This window comes from Stegostoma tigrinum, chromosome 10 (assembly GCF_030684315.1).
Source record: "Stegostoma tigrinum isolate sSteTig4 chromosome 10, sSteTig4.hap1, whole genome shotgun sequence".
Taxonomy (NCBI): domain Eukaryota; kingdom Metazoa; phylum Chordata; class Chondrichthyes; order Orectolobiformes; family Stegostomatidae; genus Stegostoma; species Stegostoma tigrinum.
Window position 1 is genome coordinate 84,529,883 of NC_081363.1, and position 15,229 is coordinate 84,545,111.

Here is a 15,229-nt window from a genome sequence, read left to right on the forward strand (position 1 = left end):
GGAAGGGTCCTGGCTCAAAATGTCAGATTTCTCATTCCTCTGGTGCTGCCTGGCCTGTTGTGTTCCAGTATCTCTGACTCCAGCATCTGCAATGCTTGCTACCTCAGAGAAAGCCAGGGGGGATGTGTGCTCTGTTGAACCACTCTTTCAGCATACAGAGAAGTAACACTGGAATAGCAACTGCAGTTCCTACTATCTTTGGAATAGGTTTGATTGGATTCACTCCCTTGAGTTGGGTCTAGACTGAGCTCAGTGCTACTGAGCTGAACAGAAATGACTTTGAAGGATAGATGAGGTTTGGAGTGATAAGGTTAGAGCGTCACCTGAGCTAGACTGTGGAACACCAGCAACTCAGCAAACAGGTTTCACTATATAGCTGTTGTCTCGCTGATACTGAAAAAGGAAATGTAACCCGTACCTCAGTAACACTTGTAATGATGGCCTCATGGGCCAAGATCTCTGCCTCAAAGGCCTGGTGTTTCTGCAACAGCTTCAGCTTGGCCTGCAGGTCACTAACATCAGCAGAGGAATTGTCTTTTAACTTCTTCATCCTTTCACTTATCCAGCTCTCTTCCTAGAAAGAGGCACAGAACATTATTAATATCCTAGCTGAAGAGACACTGAAGTTAGCTCCCAGAATGAAACCTGTTTTGACAGATCTTTTCACATTTACTTTTCATGTGATGGTCAGTCACTGAAACATATTCACTGAAAAGATGCAGATTTTATTTAACACAGCAAAACCAAGCTTCAACCCGTTTCCCAACACCATCCAGTACAGAGACTCAGTCCCAGAGAAATTACCCCTCTATATCAAACCTTGTACTCTATCAAAAAGTTGTAGTGAAATGATTCTCCCATTTCTTTGCTGTGAACTGTGGAGTCTTCTTACATGAACATTCACAATACTGAGTGCTTAAACTACATCAGTGTTTAATAACCTGTTGTAAAGTTTAATAACCAACCTCTCCTGGTTTGGAAGTGATGCAAACTAAACTTCTGTACTGAGGTAAAAACCAAAAGAACTGTGGATGCTATAAATCAGGAACAAAAACAGAAGTAGCTGGAAAAGCTCAGCAGGTCTGGCAGCATCTATGAAGGAGAAAGCAGAGTAAACGTTTTGGGTCCAGTGACCCTTCCTGAGAACTGTTTTTGTTCTCTACGGAGGTGTTTGTGTTTTCCCCGAACTGTCCTGTATTCCTGGAAAGAAAGAAGGCTAAACTTGCTCCTATCATGATTGTGTTTAAAAACCTAAGCGCTATTGACATTTTTAACTTGTAATTCCAAAATATGTATTTTTCTTTTAGAAAAAAACAACAATGCCTGCAAATTTAAATTAAGTTACAGTCTGGAGAGAGTGACAGACATACCCAGGAGCGTTACATCTAAAAATGCAAATAGAACTTAAAACAACAATTGTTTAAAGAGGGAACAGACAAGTCAATACAGACCACCGTCCCTTCTGATTATGAAGTTAACAAGGATAGATGACACCCCCATCCCCTCCAACAACAGCAAGCCACTGTCTGCAGATTAAGTCCCAACTGCAAACATATTTTGCATTTTTCTCTTTGGGCAGTGCATTAGTATAGGTCATAAAAAGCCAGTTTCACCTCTACTGGAGGGCACTAGTGGGACTGAGATTCTTCTATGTGCCAGAAAGCTAAGGTATAAGTGCACGTTGGCCTGAGTTTGAATGTTAGTGTGCTGTGAAGGTCAGAGTCAAGGAACTATTCCCCCAGTCGCTCCTATACTACAGGTAAAGAGGTTGTCTCTCTGAGTGCTAGAAGTCAGGTAGCTACCGAACTAATCAAGAGTGAACCGAATAAAAATGGACCCACTCTCACCCTGACTTCTGAGATTCAGGCACAGCCAAAGGGAATCAGAATGACAGAATCTCAACCAATCTAAAACTAAGAATCTTGGCAGGGACTGTTGATGCTGTGGTTGGTTTGCTTGCTGAGCTGGTTTGTTAGTTTACAGACGTTTCATTACCATGATGCTACCCAGCAGGGTAATGAAACAACTGCAAGCTAAGGAACCAGCTCGGCATGCGAACCAACCCACAACCCAAGCCACAAATCTACTCAAGAACTTTCACTCCAGCTACCAACACTAATGTTACTGGTAAATCTCCAGTGCAACACTCACAACATTTAATTGTTTGCTCTTTGGGTAGAGTTCAGAGACTGGTCCATGTATCTGTTTAAAAAAACCTTCATCTTTTTGGCATCAGCTCTTATTTCTAATCTGCATGTATGTGCATTGTACTACTAATTCTCATGTTCAGCAATTAATAAACTCACTCACATTTAACTCAAGAAGATCTAGTGAAAATTGGCTTCTTTTAAAAAATAAGTTAATTTGGGTTTGGGCAAAAGGGAAAAGATCACTTTTAAATTAACCCTGTTGTGATCAATGGTAGCGAGTAAATAAGGAAGGGGAATGTGTTATAAATGTCACATGTAAACATCTTATTGCATTGAGACTCCAATCTCCAACCTTCTGTCTGGGACAGGTTAGATTAGATCATTATTTCGAGGGACCTGTCTGACCTAGTTTTTGTTTTAAAAGATCCTTCATAAGAAAGGAACCAAGTTGCCACTTGTTTGAAATCCAAACTCTAAAAGTTACATATAAATCATGCACCTTTCATAGATACAGGACAAGGGACTGAAAGTTTGGTTGAAGGCATAGTTTCTAGATGCTTCTTAAAGGAGAGAAATAAGGTAGAGAGCTTTGCGGGAGGGGTGATCCAGAGCTAAGGCCTCAGCAACATACTCGCTATAGATGAGTGAGCAAAGCAGGAGTACTGAAGAGATCAGGATTAGAGGAGTGCAGCTATCTTGGAGGGGTTAGAGGAGGCTGCAGAGGCAGGGAGGGGGAGGACCTAGAAGGGCTTGAAATCAATGATCAGAAGTTTGGAATGGAAGCCATCGGCCAGACCAGAGGCCTCTGTAGGGCAACAGGAGATGAACTGAGAGGGGGCTAAGGTGGGCTGAAAGTGAAGAAAAAGGGCGACTGAGAGGCCATTGGAACAGCAAGAGTCATATCTGGAAGATATGAAGGCAGGGATGAGGGTCTGAGGCCAGATGGCACTCGCCGCAGAGTGTTCCTGGTGTCCTGGTCAATATTTATCTCTTAGTCAACCCCATTGAAAGCAAGAATATGACCATTACCTCCATGCTCAGTGAGAGATTCTACTCTGTGCAAATGACCTGCTGTGTTTCTTACAAGTGTCAAGCATCAAGCAATTTGGGAAGTTCTGGCGTGTGTAAGAGGCTATGGAAATGGGAATCCTTTATTTCCATCAATAATCGAGTGGTACTCAATTAAATGCTGACCATACAAATGGGTAGTGCTGCTGACTCAGACTGTGTTGGGCCTTCCCCTACAAATGCAGAAATTTGAAACCCAAGCTTGGCCTCACTAGAGCACTACATATTGATTTTTTAAAAAATTCACTCACAGGCTGACGGCATCACTGGGCAGGCCAAGATTTATTGCCCATCTCTAATTGCCCAGAGGCCAGTTCACAGTCAACCACATTGCCGTGGGTCTGGAGTCACATGTAGGCCAGGCCAGGTAAGGATGGCAGTTAGTGCCAAGGTCATTAGTGAACCCGACGGGTTTTTCCAACAATCGACATTGGATTTGTAGTCTAATTTATTTCATCTCCTCCCCGACACATCTCACGGTCAGGAAGATCCCAGACCCAGATTGTCCTAATAAGGAAACGCATTGCTGCACTCTCAAAACTTGAGTCTTCTGGAAAAAAAGATGTATTTCTACATGGCATCGTTGATGCCCATCCCAACTGTCCCATGAACTGAGTGGCTTCCTCAACCATTAGTCAAGCAGCAACCACATTGCTATGGGTCTGGAGTCACATGGAGGTCAGACCAGGTAAGGATAGTAGATTTCCTTCACCATAGGGCATTCATGAACTTGGTGAGCTTTTACAATATTTGACAACAGTGTCAGGGTTACCATCACTGAAACTGGATTTATATGAATGTATATACATCCAGAAAAATGAACGTAAATTCTAGCAGGCATGACGGGGTTAGAAGTTATGTTTCAAGGGCATTGACCTCTGGATTACTAGTCCCTGGCCCTATGATATAATCATTAACACCACTCCTGTCCTCCCAGTGTCACACATTCTCCTCCCAAGAGGCTGTAACTCTAGGTTGGACCCAACTGCTGTACCTTGTGCCCCTCCTGTTGACGTTTCATGTTAGGGTACAGAAGAACAGAACATGATACAATAACAGTAATTGCAGCAATAGGAAAAGGAACTCTAGATTAATTCTGACCACAGTTATTGATAAGATCTGAGAGACAGTAATTAAGCATTTCATACTGGCCCTCCGACAGTGCGGAACTGCCCCAGCGCTGGCCCTCCGACAGTGCGGAACTCCCTTAGGCTGCATTTCCAACAGAGATGTTATTACACACCTCTGGAGAAGGTGTGTCTTGCATGCAAGCCTCCTGGATTGGGGCAGCGATACTACCACCATACCGAAAAAGCTCCCTGTGGTCACTAGTTTGAAGCCGAGAAAAAAGCAAGCATCAGCACCATAGCAGTGATTAAAGCCTACGTGATTAGTTTTTGGATGCTATCAATGGGGCTAGGGGATCCATGTTGATCTTTCTTGAGCAAAAGGATATTTTACATAGAACACAGGACTAGAGCAGGGTGGGGTGTGGTGGTACTGTTGGTTAAACTTGTCTTTCACCTCACTGCTATCTAGTGGGGAGTGTCTGCCTGGGCTGTAGGCTCATGAATGCGACTTAATCACCAGGTCTTCCCTCTTCGAGACGGGATCACTGCCAACGCAGCTGAGCTGACATCATTTCCAAATGTCGCAGTACATCACCTGAATCCCTACTCTCATTGAAACAGGGAGCACCTGATCCTGACCTGGGCAGACAGAGACACACTCGTGTGTTTTCGTTGGCAACTGGAAGCTTTGCCGAACGCTGTTAAAGAATGGAGACATTTCCTCGAGTTGTGGTTGGGAAGGGAGTTAAAGCTGCCCATCACTGATGCTGGAGCTGCCTACTTTCCAGAACACAAGGCACTGGGACGTTACCAGCTTCAGACTTTGCCAAGGAAAGCGTGGAGTTTTACTCAGCGTTTGTGGAGCTCTTTCAGATTTATTCAACACAACCTCACACACAGGGTTTATTAGAAACTTGGGAACATTGAAACCAGCAGCAAGAGTAGGCCATTTAGCCCTTCGAGCCTACTCTGCCATTCAGTTATGATCATAAGACCATAAGACATAGGAGTGGAAGTAAGGCTATTCGGCCCATCAAGTCCACTCCGCCATTTAAATCATGGCTGATGGTCATTTCAACTCCAACATGGCTGATCATCCAACTGAGTGCCTTGCTCCTGCTTTCCTCCTTTGGCCCCTTTAGCTCTAAGAATTAGATCTAACAACATCTTGGAAATATTTCACCCTTTGGTCTCAAATGTTCTCAGTTGTAGCGAATTTCACAGACTCTGTTTGAAGGCATTTCTCCTCAGCTCAGTCCTAAATGGCCCATCCTCATATCCTTAAATTGTGCCACCTGTGTCTGGATTCCCTGGTCATCAGGAACAACCTTCTTGCATCTAGCCTGTATTGTCCCGTTAGAATATTTTAGGTTTCTATGAAAACCTACTCATTCTTCTAAACTCCAGTAAATACAGTGCCAACTGCTGCAAGTCTCTCCTCATACATCAAACCTGCCATCACAGCAATCAATCAGCCTGGTAAGTTGTTGTTGCACTCCACCTATAGCAAGAACGTCTTTCCTCAGATAAAGAGACCAAAACTGCACACTACACCAGTGTGGTCTCAACAAGGCCTTGTGCAATTAGAGCAAGATATCTCAGCTCCTCTAGCCACGAAGGCCCATGTATCATTTATCTCCTTTACTGCTAGCTGCAGTTATTACAGTGGAAGAAATGGCAGCGTCCTGCAGCGACAATAGACCTGTTATAATACCTTTCACAACTGTCAGTGACATTGACCCTGATATTGTCACAATGGCGATCGTAACCCCAAATTACTTATAAACATATTATTATAACATGCGATTTTTATAGGAAGATGTACAGTCTAAAGGTGGCTGTGAATAATAAATTCAGTGGCGGTCTCAAGAGGAACCCTGGAATGTCAGACCACAAAATGTGCCAAGGAAACTTCATAAATACATTTGGATTGGAAAAAGTAATCTGTGATTAGGGAGCATGGGATTTGTTTTCCTGTGATTGGAAGCATGGGGTCTGTGCATCTGTGATAGGGACTGTGGGGACTATGGTTTTGTAATGTGGATCATTGGGTACAGCGGTGGAGAGTTTAGGGTCTGTGTTACAGCGGTAGGGAGATTAGGGTCTGTGTTACAGTGGTGGAGAGTTTAGGGTCTGTGTTACAGCGGTAGGGAGATTAGGGTCTGTGTTACAGTGGTGGAGAGTTTAGGGTCTATGCTTCAGTGATGAGCGCGTGGGGCCTATGTTTCTGTGATGGGGAGTGTGTGTTTGTGTTTCTGGGGAATGTGGGGTCTGTTATTCATTTGTGGTCTCACTTCTGGTATTAATGTGTAATGGGTAATGAGTTATGGGTGTCATAGCAGTAAGGAGAGAGGGGTGAGTGGTGTTCCTCTCATCATTGGGGCCATACTGCTCTTGTTGGGAGTGGGTAGCAGCAGTTCAATGGCTTCAGGCTAACTTTCATCAATCCTGTTCCTATGGGTTAGTAATGAATTAAGTTTGTTACTGTTCAAGGAACAGGAAACCCCAGTGGTACTGTTCTCATTAAACCATCTGTTCTCTCCATCAGGCAAGCAGAAATGTGACCACAGTTTCCCTTCAATATAGACAGACAGTCGTAGGCATATACACACACACACACACACACGTACAAAAACCTGCTCCAACATCAGCCTCACAGTTCAACACTTTGTGCCCAATGGAGGAGCCCACCCTCAGTGAGGTTCAATCTCCAGCATAGCAACACAGACAACACACTTGCTAAGTAACATCACATTAGCACGAAGTGTAATGTTTCTTCATATGCAGAAACTGGAGCAATTCAAGCCTCCCACACCACCAACTATTTCCCTTAAATGCTGAGATAGTGTGTTGACAGATTGGAGCTCGAGTCCCATTTGCACTCCCTCTGGCAATTCTCACTTCAGCTCAGTGACTCAGTAGTGGCTGGACACACTCAATTTGAGCGGAGTCTGGTGATGCCCACTGACGTTACAGATTGGGACTGTGCTATCACCTCCGCTGGCTGCGAAGGTGAAGGTGACTGAGAGCCACTGGCCCCGTAAAGCTCTCTTGCAGATGCCTGCCTTTCGGCTCCGCAGGGTTCTACCACTGTGTGCACTGTTCAGACAGCCTGCAGGAATCCTTTGTTCTGGTCTGAGCCATGATCTCATTCACGAGGCACGACTGTCTCCTGCCACTCGCAGCCAGAATGAGCTCAGGAGAAGTTGTGGCCTGGTCCAGCAACTACATCTGCTCTCAATCAGCTGGGCTGGCTCAGGCTGAAGGCTGTGCAGCCAGAAGCCTCTTCGCCAATGCAAAGTTTCATTGATAACTTCCCCAAACTGAGTGGCTAAAGACTAACGGTGACGACTAGCAGGCTGAGATTTGACTCCCCAGAGGTCTTTAAAGTTGTGATGGGGTTTCACAAGGTCAATGTAGAGAGAACGCCTCTCTAACTAAAGGGATTTTCAATTTCTTTTTCTTTTCTGGGGAGATGCGTGCTGCTGGCTACCACAGAATTTATTACCCACCTCAAACTGCCCTTGAGAAGATAACGGTGGTACATGCAAGCATACAAGTTGGGAGAATTGGCCATTCAGCCCTTAGAATCTATTCTGCCAATCCCTTAGATCATGATCAATATGATCGCTTTGTGCCGTCAACTCCACTTTTCACCAACTCTTGATAACCTTCAGCATCACTGTTAATCGCGTTGGTGAGCCTCGATCTTGAACGGCTGCATCGCTTGTGTTACAGATAACCCCACAATGCCCTTAGGGAGGGAGTTCCAGAATTTTGACCCAGCCACAGCGAAGGAATGGTGATATATTTTCAAGTGGAAGTGGTCAGCAGTTTAGAAGGGGAGTTGGTGTTCCCATGTATCTGCTGTACTCATTCATTCACAGGTTGGGAACTTGCTGTTGGAGGATTCTTGGTGACTGTTGCAAAGAAAATCTTATAAAACCTGACTGGAAGTTCAGGGGAAACCTGTTTTGACCGAAGCATACTCAGAGTGTGCAACTCCAACCACAAGGAGACACAGAGGCAAAGAACGTACATGTATTTAAGGGAAAGGTTGGTTGGGAAAGAAATTGGTTGCAAAGTGTTTTTGGGATGTCCTGAGATTGCGAATGATGCCTCATGCAAAGATTAGCTAAGCCAGGCCTGAATGAAAAGCCTGTGATCTGTCTACCTTGATCAGTAAATGGATAAAGGGTTATGGAAAGGAGGCAGGAAAATAGGGTTGAGAAATGTATCAGCCATGATCAAATAGCAGTGCAGAGTCAATGGGCTGAATGGCCTAATTTTGTTCCTATATCTTATGGCCTTCTCTACTCTGTGTGGAGTTTCTGCTCTTACTGCTCACATTTTAAAACGATAAAAGCAGGAAGACCTACTTTTTACACAGCACCTTTCACAACAGAAGGATGTGTCACAGCGTTTCACAGCTAGTGAAGTACTTCTGAAGTGTAGTCACCGCTGTAATATAGAAAATGCAGCTGCTAATTTACACACAGCAAGCTCCCACAAAGAGTAGTGAGATTATGACCAAATAATGTGGTTTCACATTGTGGATTCAGGAATTTACACCAACAGAATCTCGTGAAGAATTACCCCGACCCCCTTCAAAATGGTGCATTGGCAGATGTGGCCCCGGTTTAAGGTCTCACCTGAAGCACTTTTGACAGTGCGGCACTCCCCCAGTACTGACCCTCCGACAGTGCGGCACTCCCCCAGTACTGACCCTCCGACAGTGCGGCACTCCCCCAGTACTGACCCTCCGACAGTGCGGCACTCCCCCAGTACTGACCCTCCGACAGTGCGGCACTCCTTCCATACATGTTTCTGGTGTGAGAATTGAACACAGAATCTTAAAACTGAGAGTTGGGAGGGTGCCAAATGTACTTGAATTAAGTAAACTGTTGTTGTTCATTATCAGGAGCCCCATGTGAGGGCCCAGTTTGGTCAGTACAGAGCAAGGTGCGCGCCCGCCCTGTGCCGGCCAGCAAGGTGCGCGCCCGCCACGTACCTCGATCAGATCCTGGTTGAACTGTGCTAGCAGGCGGGCAGTGCTCAGATCTCTCTTGCGGCTCTGGGACAGCTCCTTAATCCGATTCCTCCTCTCCAGAATGATGTCGAGCTTCTGCTGGACGGAACTGGCCTCTTCACATTTTAAACTTCTTTCTTTCAGCTTACCAGCCTGTTCCTGCAGTGACACCACCTGAAACAACACAACACACGTCAAGAGTGTGATGGAATACTCCCCACTTGCCTGGATGAGTGCAGCCCCAACAACACTTGAGAAGCTTGACACCATCAGGACAAAGCAGCCTGCTTGACTGGCACCACATCTACAAGCATTCACTCTCTTCACCACCGCTCAGTACACACTGCTGCTACTACCTACAAGATACACCAGAGATTCACCAATGATCATTAGACATCACCTTCCAAACCCACAACCAACCATGAAATGACAACAGCAGTAGGTACCTGGGAACAACACCACCCCTGTAAGCTCCCCTCCAAGCCACTCACCATCCAGGCTTGGAAATACACTGCTGTTACTTCACTGTTGCTGGGTTAAAATCCTGGAATTCCCTCCCTCACGGTATCGTGGATCAACCTTTAGCGCATGGACTGCAGCAGTTCAAGGAGGCAGCTCACCACGACTTTCTCAAGGGCAATTAGGGACAGGCAATAACTGCTGGCCCAGCCAGTGTCTCCCACGTTCCATGAGAGAATCAAAGAATCTGTTTGGAGCAGTAGCTAATGTGGGGAAATCATGGAGCTTGAGACCTCATCACAGACATACATGCATGATGTGGTTCCATCTTCATCATGTTTGGGATGTGGGTATCCATGTAAAGACCAGCACTTATTGCCCAGCCTTCACAAAGGGCTGCTTTCCTGAACCACGGCTGCAACTGGGAATTGCTAAGCAATTTCTGGAAACTGTCAAATGCCAAAGATGTAGGTGTGAGACTTCATTCCTATATAGGCCAGACGTAGCTGCCTACGTCTTCATTCAGCTACCCTCTGTACCGTTACCGCACTGGGGCAAGCTTGCCCTCAAGATCCCATGTTTCCAGTCTTGAATTCTCACCTATTCTTGATTTCTCTGCCATCTCCCCTCGTGCCCTTTCCAAGACATTCAGGAGACCCTGACCTCTCAAACAGCACCCCACAAAGTTACTGCACTCCCAGCTTCTCCTCCTGATCTGCCACAATAGCTCATACTGCAAGTCTTTCTCTCACATTAGGTCATAGAGTCACACAGCACGGAAACAGATCTGTCGGCCCAACTGGTCTGTACTGACTAAGTTTCCCAAACTAAGCCACTAGCCTGTATTTGACCCATATTCCTCTATTCGTATACCTGTCCAAATGTCTTTTAAATGTCGTACCTGTACCTGCATCTACTGTTTCCTATCGCAGTTCATTTCACATATGAACCATCCTCTGTGTGAAAACATTGGCCCTGAAGTCCCTTTTAAATCTTTCTCCTCTCATCTTGTTTTGAACTCCCCCACCCTAGGGACAAGACCTTTGCTGATCACCTTTTAAGTGCCTCTTGTGATTTTCTAAACCTCTAATAAAGTCACCCCTCAATCACCTACGCTCCACTGGGAAAAAAGTCCCAGCCTATCCAACCTCTCCTCATAACTCAAGCCTTCCAGTCCCGGTCATGTCTCAGTCTGCTTTAAATCTGCCTTACTCACTCCAAATTCCTTAGCACACCCTGAGGGTTAAACACAGAGTGAGATCACATTCAAAAGTTAAACTCAGCCTGATTCACTCAGTTAAATGCAGCCTGATTCTTTCAGAATTGAATTCTGCTTGGACCATGTTCTATTCTTAATGATCGCTCTCAAGGAAGCAGCGCTTCATCAATGATGGGGGATAAGTGCTGGCCTTTTCGGCGATACACCCAGTGAAGAAAAGGCTGAACAGAAACCAAAGAACCGCGGAAGCTAGAAATGAGAAACCAAACCAGAAATTGCTGGAGGAACTCGGCAGGTCTGGCCATATCTGTGGAGAGAAAGCAGAGTTAACGTCTTGGCATCCAGGGACCCTTCTTTAGAACTCTGCCTTCTCTCCACAGATGCTGCCAGACTGGCTGAGTTTCTTCAGCAGTTTCTGTAAGAAAGAACTGGTAAGGGCTCCAAGATTTCAACGCATTAGCTGCTGCTTTTTAAAAAAAGTGTTTTTTTTTAATGTTTCATTCTAATTACAGTGCCCCACTCGGCTTCCAAATCTTTGTTACCTCTCTCCTTTCATCCTCCTATTTAAGCTCGGGAATGTTCAGATCATTTACCTTGTCCTCCTGAGTTACAAGTAGCTTCTCGAAGGCCTCATGCCGTTTGATGAGGGAATCTACTGTGTCCACAGATGCTCCGAGTTCACTGGACCGCAGGTAAACCTGAAAGGAAAAGTGTGGTGACAGTCAGTGCTCAGTCACTGTGATCAAATCAGCATTCCCACTCCTCGAATACCGATGTACGCACTTCCAATCAATGGGAAGGAGCTGGCTTCGTGCTCCGATAGGTACAGTCACAAAGTATTCCACGTCTTCCTTGCTGCGCTCATCATCCCATCCCAATAAATCCAAGCAGCCTGCAAAAATGTACCGCCATTTCTCAGTATTCCAAATCAGGTTCAGTTTACACTCCAGATCGAGCACAGTCAGAGGGTTTCAGAAAAGGGAAAGCTTGACAAGCTAACAGGGATGGGTATTCTCTGAAGGCCTGGGCTGAGGCAGAAAGGACAGAGAGCTTTACTCTGTATCTAATCCCGTGCTGCCCCTGTCCTGGTGTTTAATGGGGACAGAGAGCTCTACACTGAGCTGACAGTAAGTTTCTGAAATCCCTAATACTGACACTCTTAATTCTCACAAACACAAATAAAAACTCACAAAGGAGGAGCTGAAGGAAAGCAGGAAACAGAAGTGATCATTTCCACAGCTCTACCCGAGTGAGACAGCTACAAACAGGTCTGCAGCCTGCTTTCACCGAGGGGTTTACAATAAAGGGATATCTCCTAGTGAACAGGTTCTAACCTTCAGAAGGACGCTGACGGATCTCCCAGAGGCGAGCTGGAGCACACTGGGCGAGGGGCCGTTAGCCTGTGTACGAGTAGGGTGGCGATGGATATCCAGCGGGTCACAGTCAGTGGTCCAGCAGCTCTCCTGACCACAGCATGCGCACTGCACACGGCGGTTGGCGGCCTCAGGCTCGTCCTCAGGAGGCGCCACAAATGCATGGGATGGGCAGCTTCTCCTGGTCTCCGAGGGCCCCTGGGCGCCGAGGCGGGAGGTCCTGCTGTGTCTGCCGTGCCCTGAGCTCAGACTGATGGAGAGCACGGGCCTGCAGTGGGCACCAGGCAAGGCCCGGAAAATGCAGTTGAGTGTGCAGCTGGATGGGGTGCCATGCCATGGGGCTGGGCGAGGCTCGGGGGACCCTCGCAACACCAGCTGCGTCTGGGAGAAGCCAGGCGAAGAGGGGGCGGCTGCGGCAGGAACCACCTCCAGGGCCCGGGGGCTGCTGCTGGACTGGGAGCCTCCTGGCCGAGGTTGGCTCAGGGTGGGCACTGGTGTGGGGTGGCTGGTGGCTAGGGTCATCAGCAGGCTGCTGACCCGGTGGGCGGACCCTGGCACAGGGGGCTGCCCGACTGGGGCGGGAAGCTCTGAAACCCCACCGGCCTCTTCCTTCCCCACTGAATGGGCAGTCACTGTGGGGCCAGAAGGCGTGGCCCGGGCAGGGGTTGGTCTCCAGGCGGCGGGGGGAAGGCAGGGGGCCAGGGTGACATCCATTCTGGAGATATGGCGGGCAGCGGGAGGGGGGGGTCCTGGCCCCGGCCCCGGCATGGCGGCCGTTCTCAGCCTGGAGACGGAGCGCGCCAGGGCCAGTGTCCCCGGAGCGGCTGGACACAGCTTCGTGCACACGGTGAAGCGCTGCACTCTTCTGTTGCACTCCTGGCCTGACATGCTCCCTCTCCCTTGTTGACCATGTGAAGGTTGGGTGGCGGGAGGGTTCAAGGGGACGCACTCCGAGGCTGGGGGCTCGCGGACCGGAGCCACTTTGCCGGGAACATCCTGGATGAGTCAGATCCCAGTTGGCGGCCGCCGGAGACGAGAGGAGCCCAGTCCCGGAGCGGCGCAGGGCAGACGGGAGACAGCAGGGATACAGACTCGGAAGGGTGAGGTACCAGCAGGAGTCAGGGTGCAGTGCAGCATAAACCGAAGCTTGCAAAGTCCGTCTGCGTCTGGCCACATGCTGCTCTCCTGGCGAGAATATCCTTCTCTCTCTCACTCTCTCTCTCTCTCTCTCTCTCTCTCTACGAGAGGCAGACCTCCCTCCTCCCAGCACTTCATCGACAGCAAGCCCTGAGAAAATTGGCTCCTTCCTCCAATTTCTTTAGGAATGCAAGGAGAGAGGGAAGAGAGAAAAAAATTAAAAGGAGAGATCTCTCCAAGAAAGTTCAAGCTTTGCAAGGCGCTGCTGCCAAAAACAATGTGGTGACTGAAGCTGCAGACACCGAGAGCTCCATGGAGTGGGGCGGAGGTGAGGGGAGCTGCTGGATTACGACCCTGGGTGGTTGAGCACTCACACACACACTCAAAATGTCTTGCAGGCTGTGTGGCCTCCTTTCCTGAAACTCACACTGGTTCTGACCTCCTGGTGTAGCCAGTAAATTGTCACCATTCAGCAGCACTGTCTGAGGTGTGTGTGTGTGCGTGTGTGCGTGTGTGCGTGTGTGCGCATCTGTGTGTGCGTGTGCGCGCGCGAGAGAGAGAGAGAGAGTGAGAGTGAGTGTGTGTGTGTGTGTGTGTGTGTGTGTGTGTGTGTGTGTGTGTGTGTGTGTGTGTGAGAGAGATTGTGTGTGAGAGAGTCTGTGTGTGTGTCTGCCCGAGTGTGTATCTGTCTGAGTGTAAATGTGTGTGTGTCTGTGTGTGTGAGTGTCTGTGTGTAAGTGTCTGTTCTGTGAGTGTCTGTTCTGTGAGTGTCTGTTCTGTGAGTGTGAGAGAGAGTCTGTGAGAGTGTGTGTGAGTCTGTGTGTGTGCGTGTGTGTGTGCACGAGTGTAAATGTGTCTGTGTGTGAGTGTAAGTGTCTGTGTGTGTGAGTCTACGTGTGTGTCTGTCAGTCCATTGGAAATGGTACCCCCCCCCGACCCTGGTCCTCCTCTTTCACGTGGGAGATTAATCAGACAAGGCCCCAGCCATGCATACCTCAGCAGCTTGCCTAAGCTTTACTTACCGAGGGATCAACAGCTCGTCAAAGATTCTTTTTCATTTGGTTTTAAAACCCTTCAAACTTCTGCAGCAGGACAAAAACAGCGCAGGCTGGATGTTGCCCATTTGTTCACAAGGAAGTTGACAGCAGCTTAGCCAGCTTTCCAGAGCAAAACTGGTGACTTTACGTACTGCATAAGGCAGGTCAAAGTAACCCAACCTGTCAGCAGTGAAAGGAACCTGCGACACAGCACATGTGAGATAGTTTCCACTCACTTACACGCTCACGCTCATGCTCACACTCTCAGACCTAGAGCTGTAATACAGCAACAGAATATTCGAGCAGGTGGAGGATATTCAGCTCTTTGAACCTGCTACGTTATTCAACATTATCACAGCTGATCCAACCAACTTAGTATCTGCTCCTGCTTTCTTTTTGATCCCTTTAGCCCTAGGAACTATGTCTAAACCCTTCTTGAAAACTTTCAGTTTATGGCCTCGCTGCTTTCTGTGGCAGAGAATTCCACAGGCTCACCACTCTGGGAGAAGAAATTCCTTCTTATTTCAGTTCTGACCCATGGGTTCTGCACTCGCCAGTCATCAGGAACATCCTTTCTGCATTTATCCTGTCTCATCAGGTTTCCATGAGATCACCCTTCATTCATCTAAACATCGGTGAATATAGTCCGAACTGTTCCAGTCTCTCTTCATATATCAGACCTACCAG

The 15,229-nt window shown here is 47.5% G+C and overlaps 1 protein-coding gene across 2 annotated transcripts in view; it reads right to left on the reverse strand.

Moving 5' to 3' along the window:
• Nucleotides 1–15,229, reverse strand: part of sptbn5 (spectrin, beta, non-erythrocytic 5) — a 365,898-nt gene that overhangs the window by 260,860 nt on the left and 89,809 nt on the right. For both annotated transcript variants that reach the window (XM_059649324.1, XM_059649323.1), the window contains exons 36-38: nt 11,589–11,693; nt 9,300–9,491; nt 419–574 (exon numbers count right to left, since the gene is read on the reverse strand). In XM_059649324.1, the coding sequence (XP_059505307.1) occupies nt 419–574; nt 9,300–9,491; nt 11,589–11,693 (453 nt within the window). The remainder of the gene's footprint in view (nt 1–418; nt 575–9,299; nt 9,492–11,588; nt 11,694–15,229) is intronic.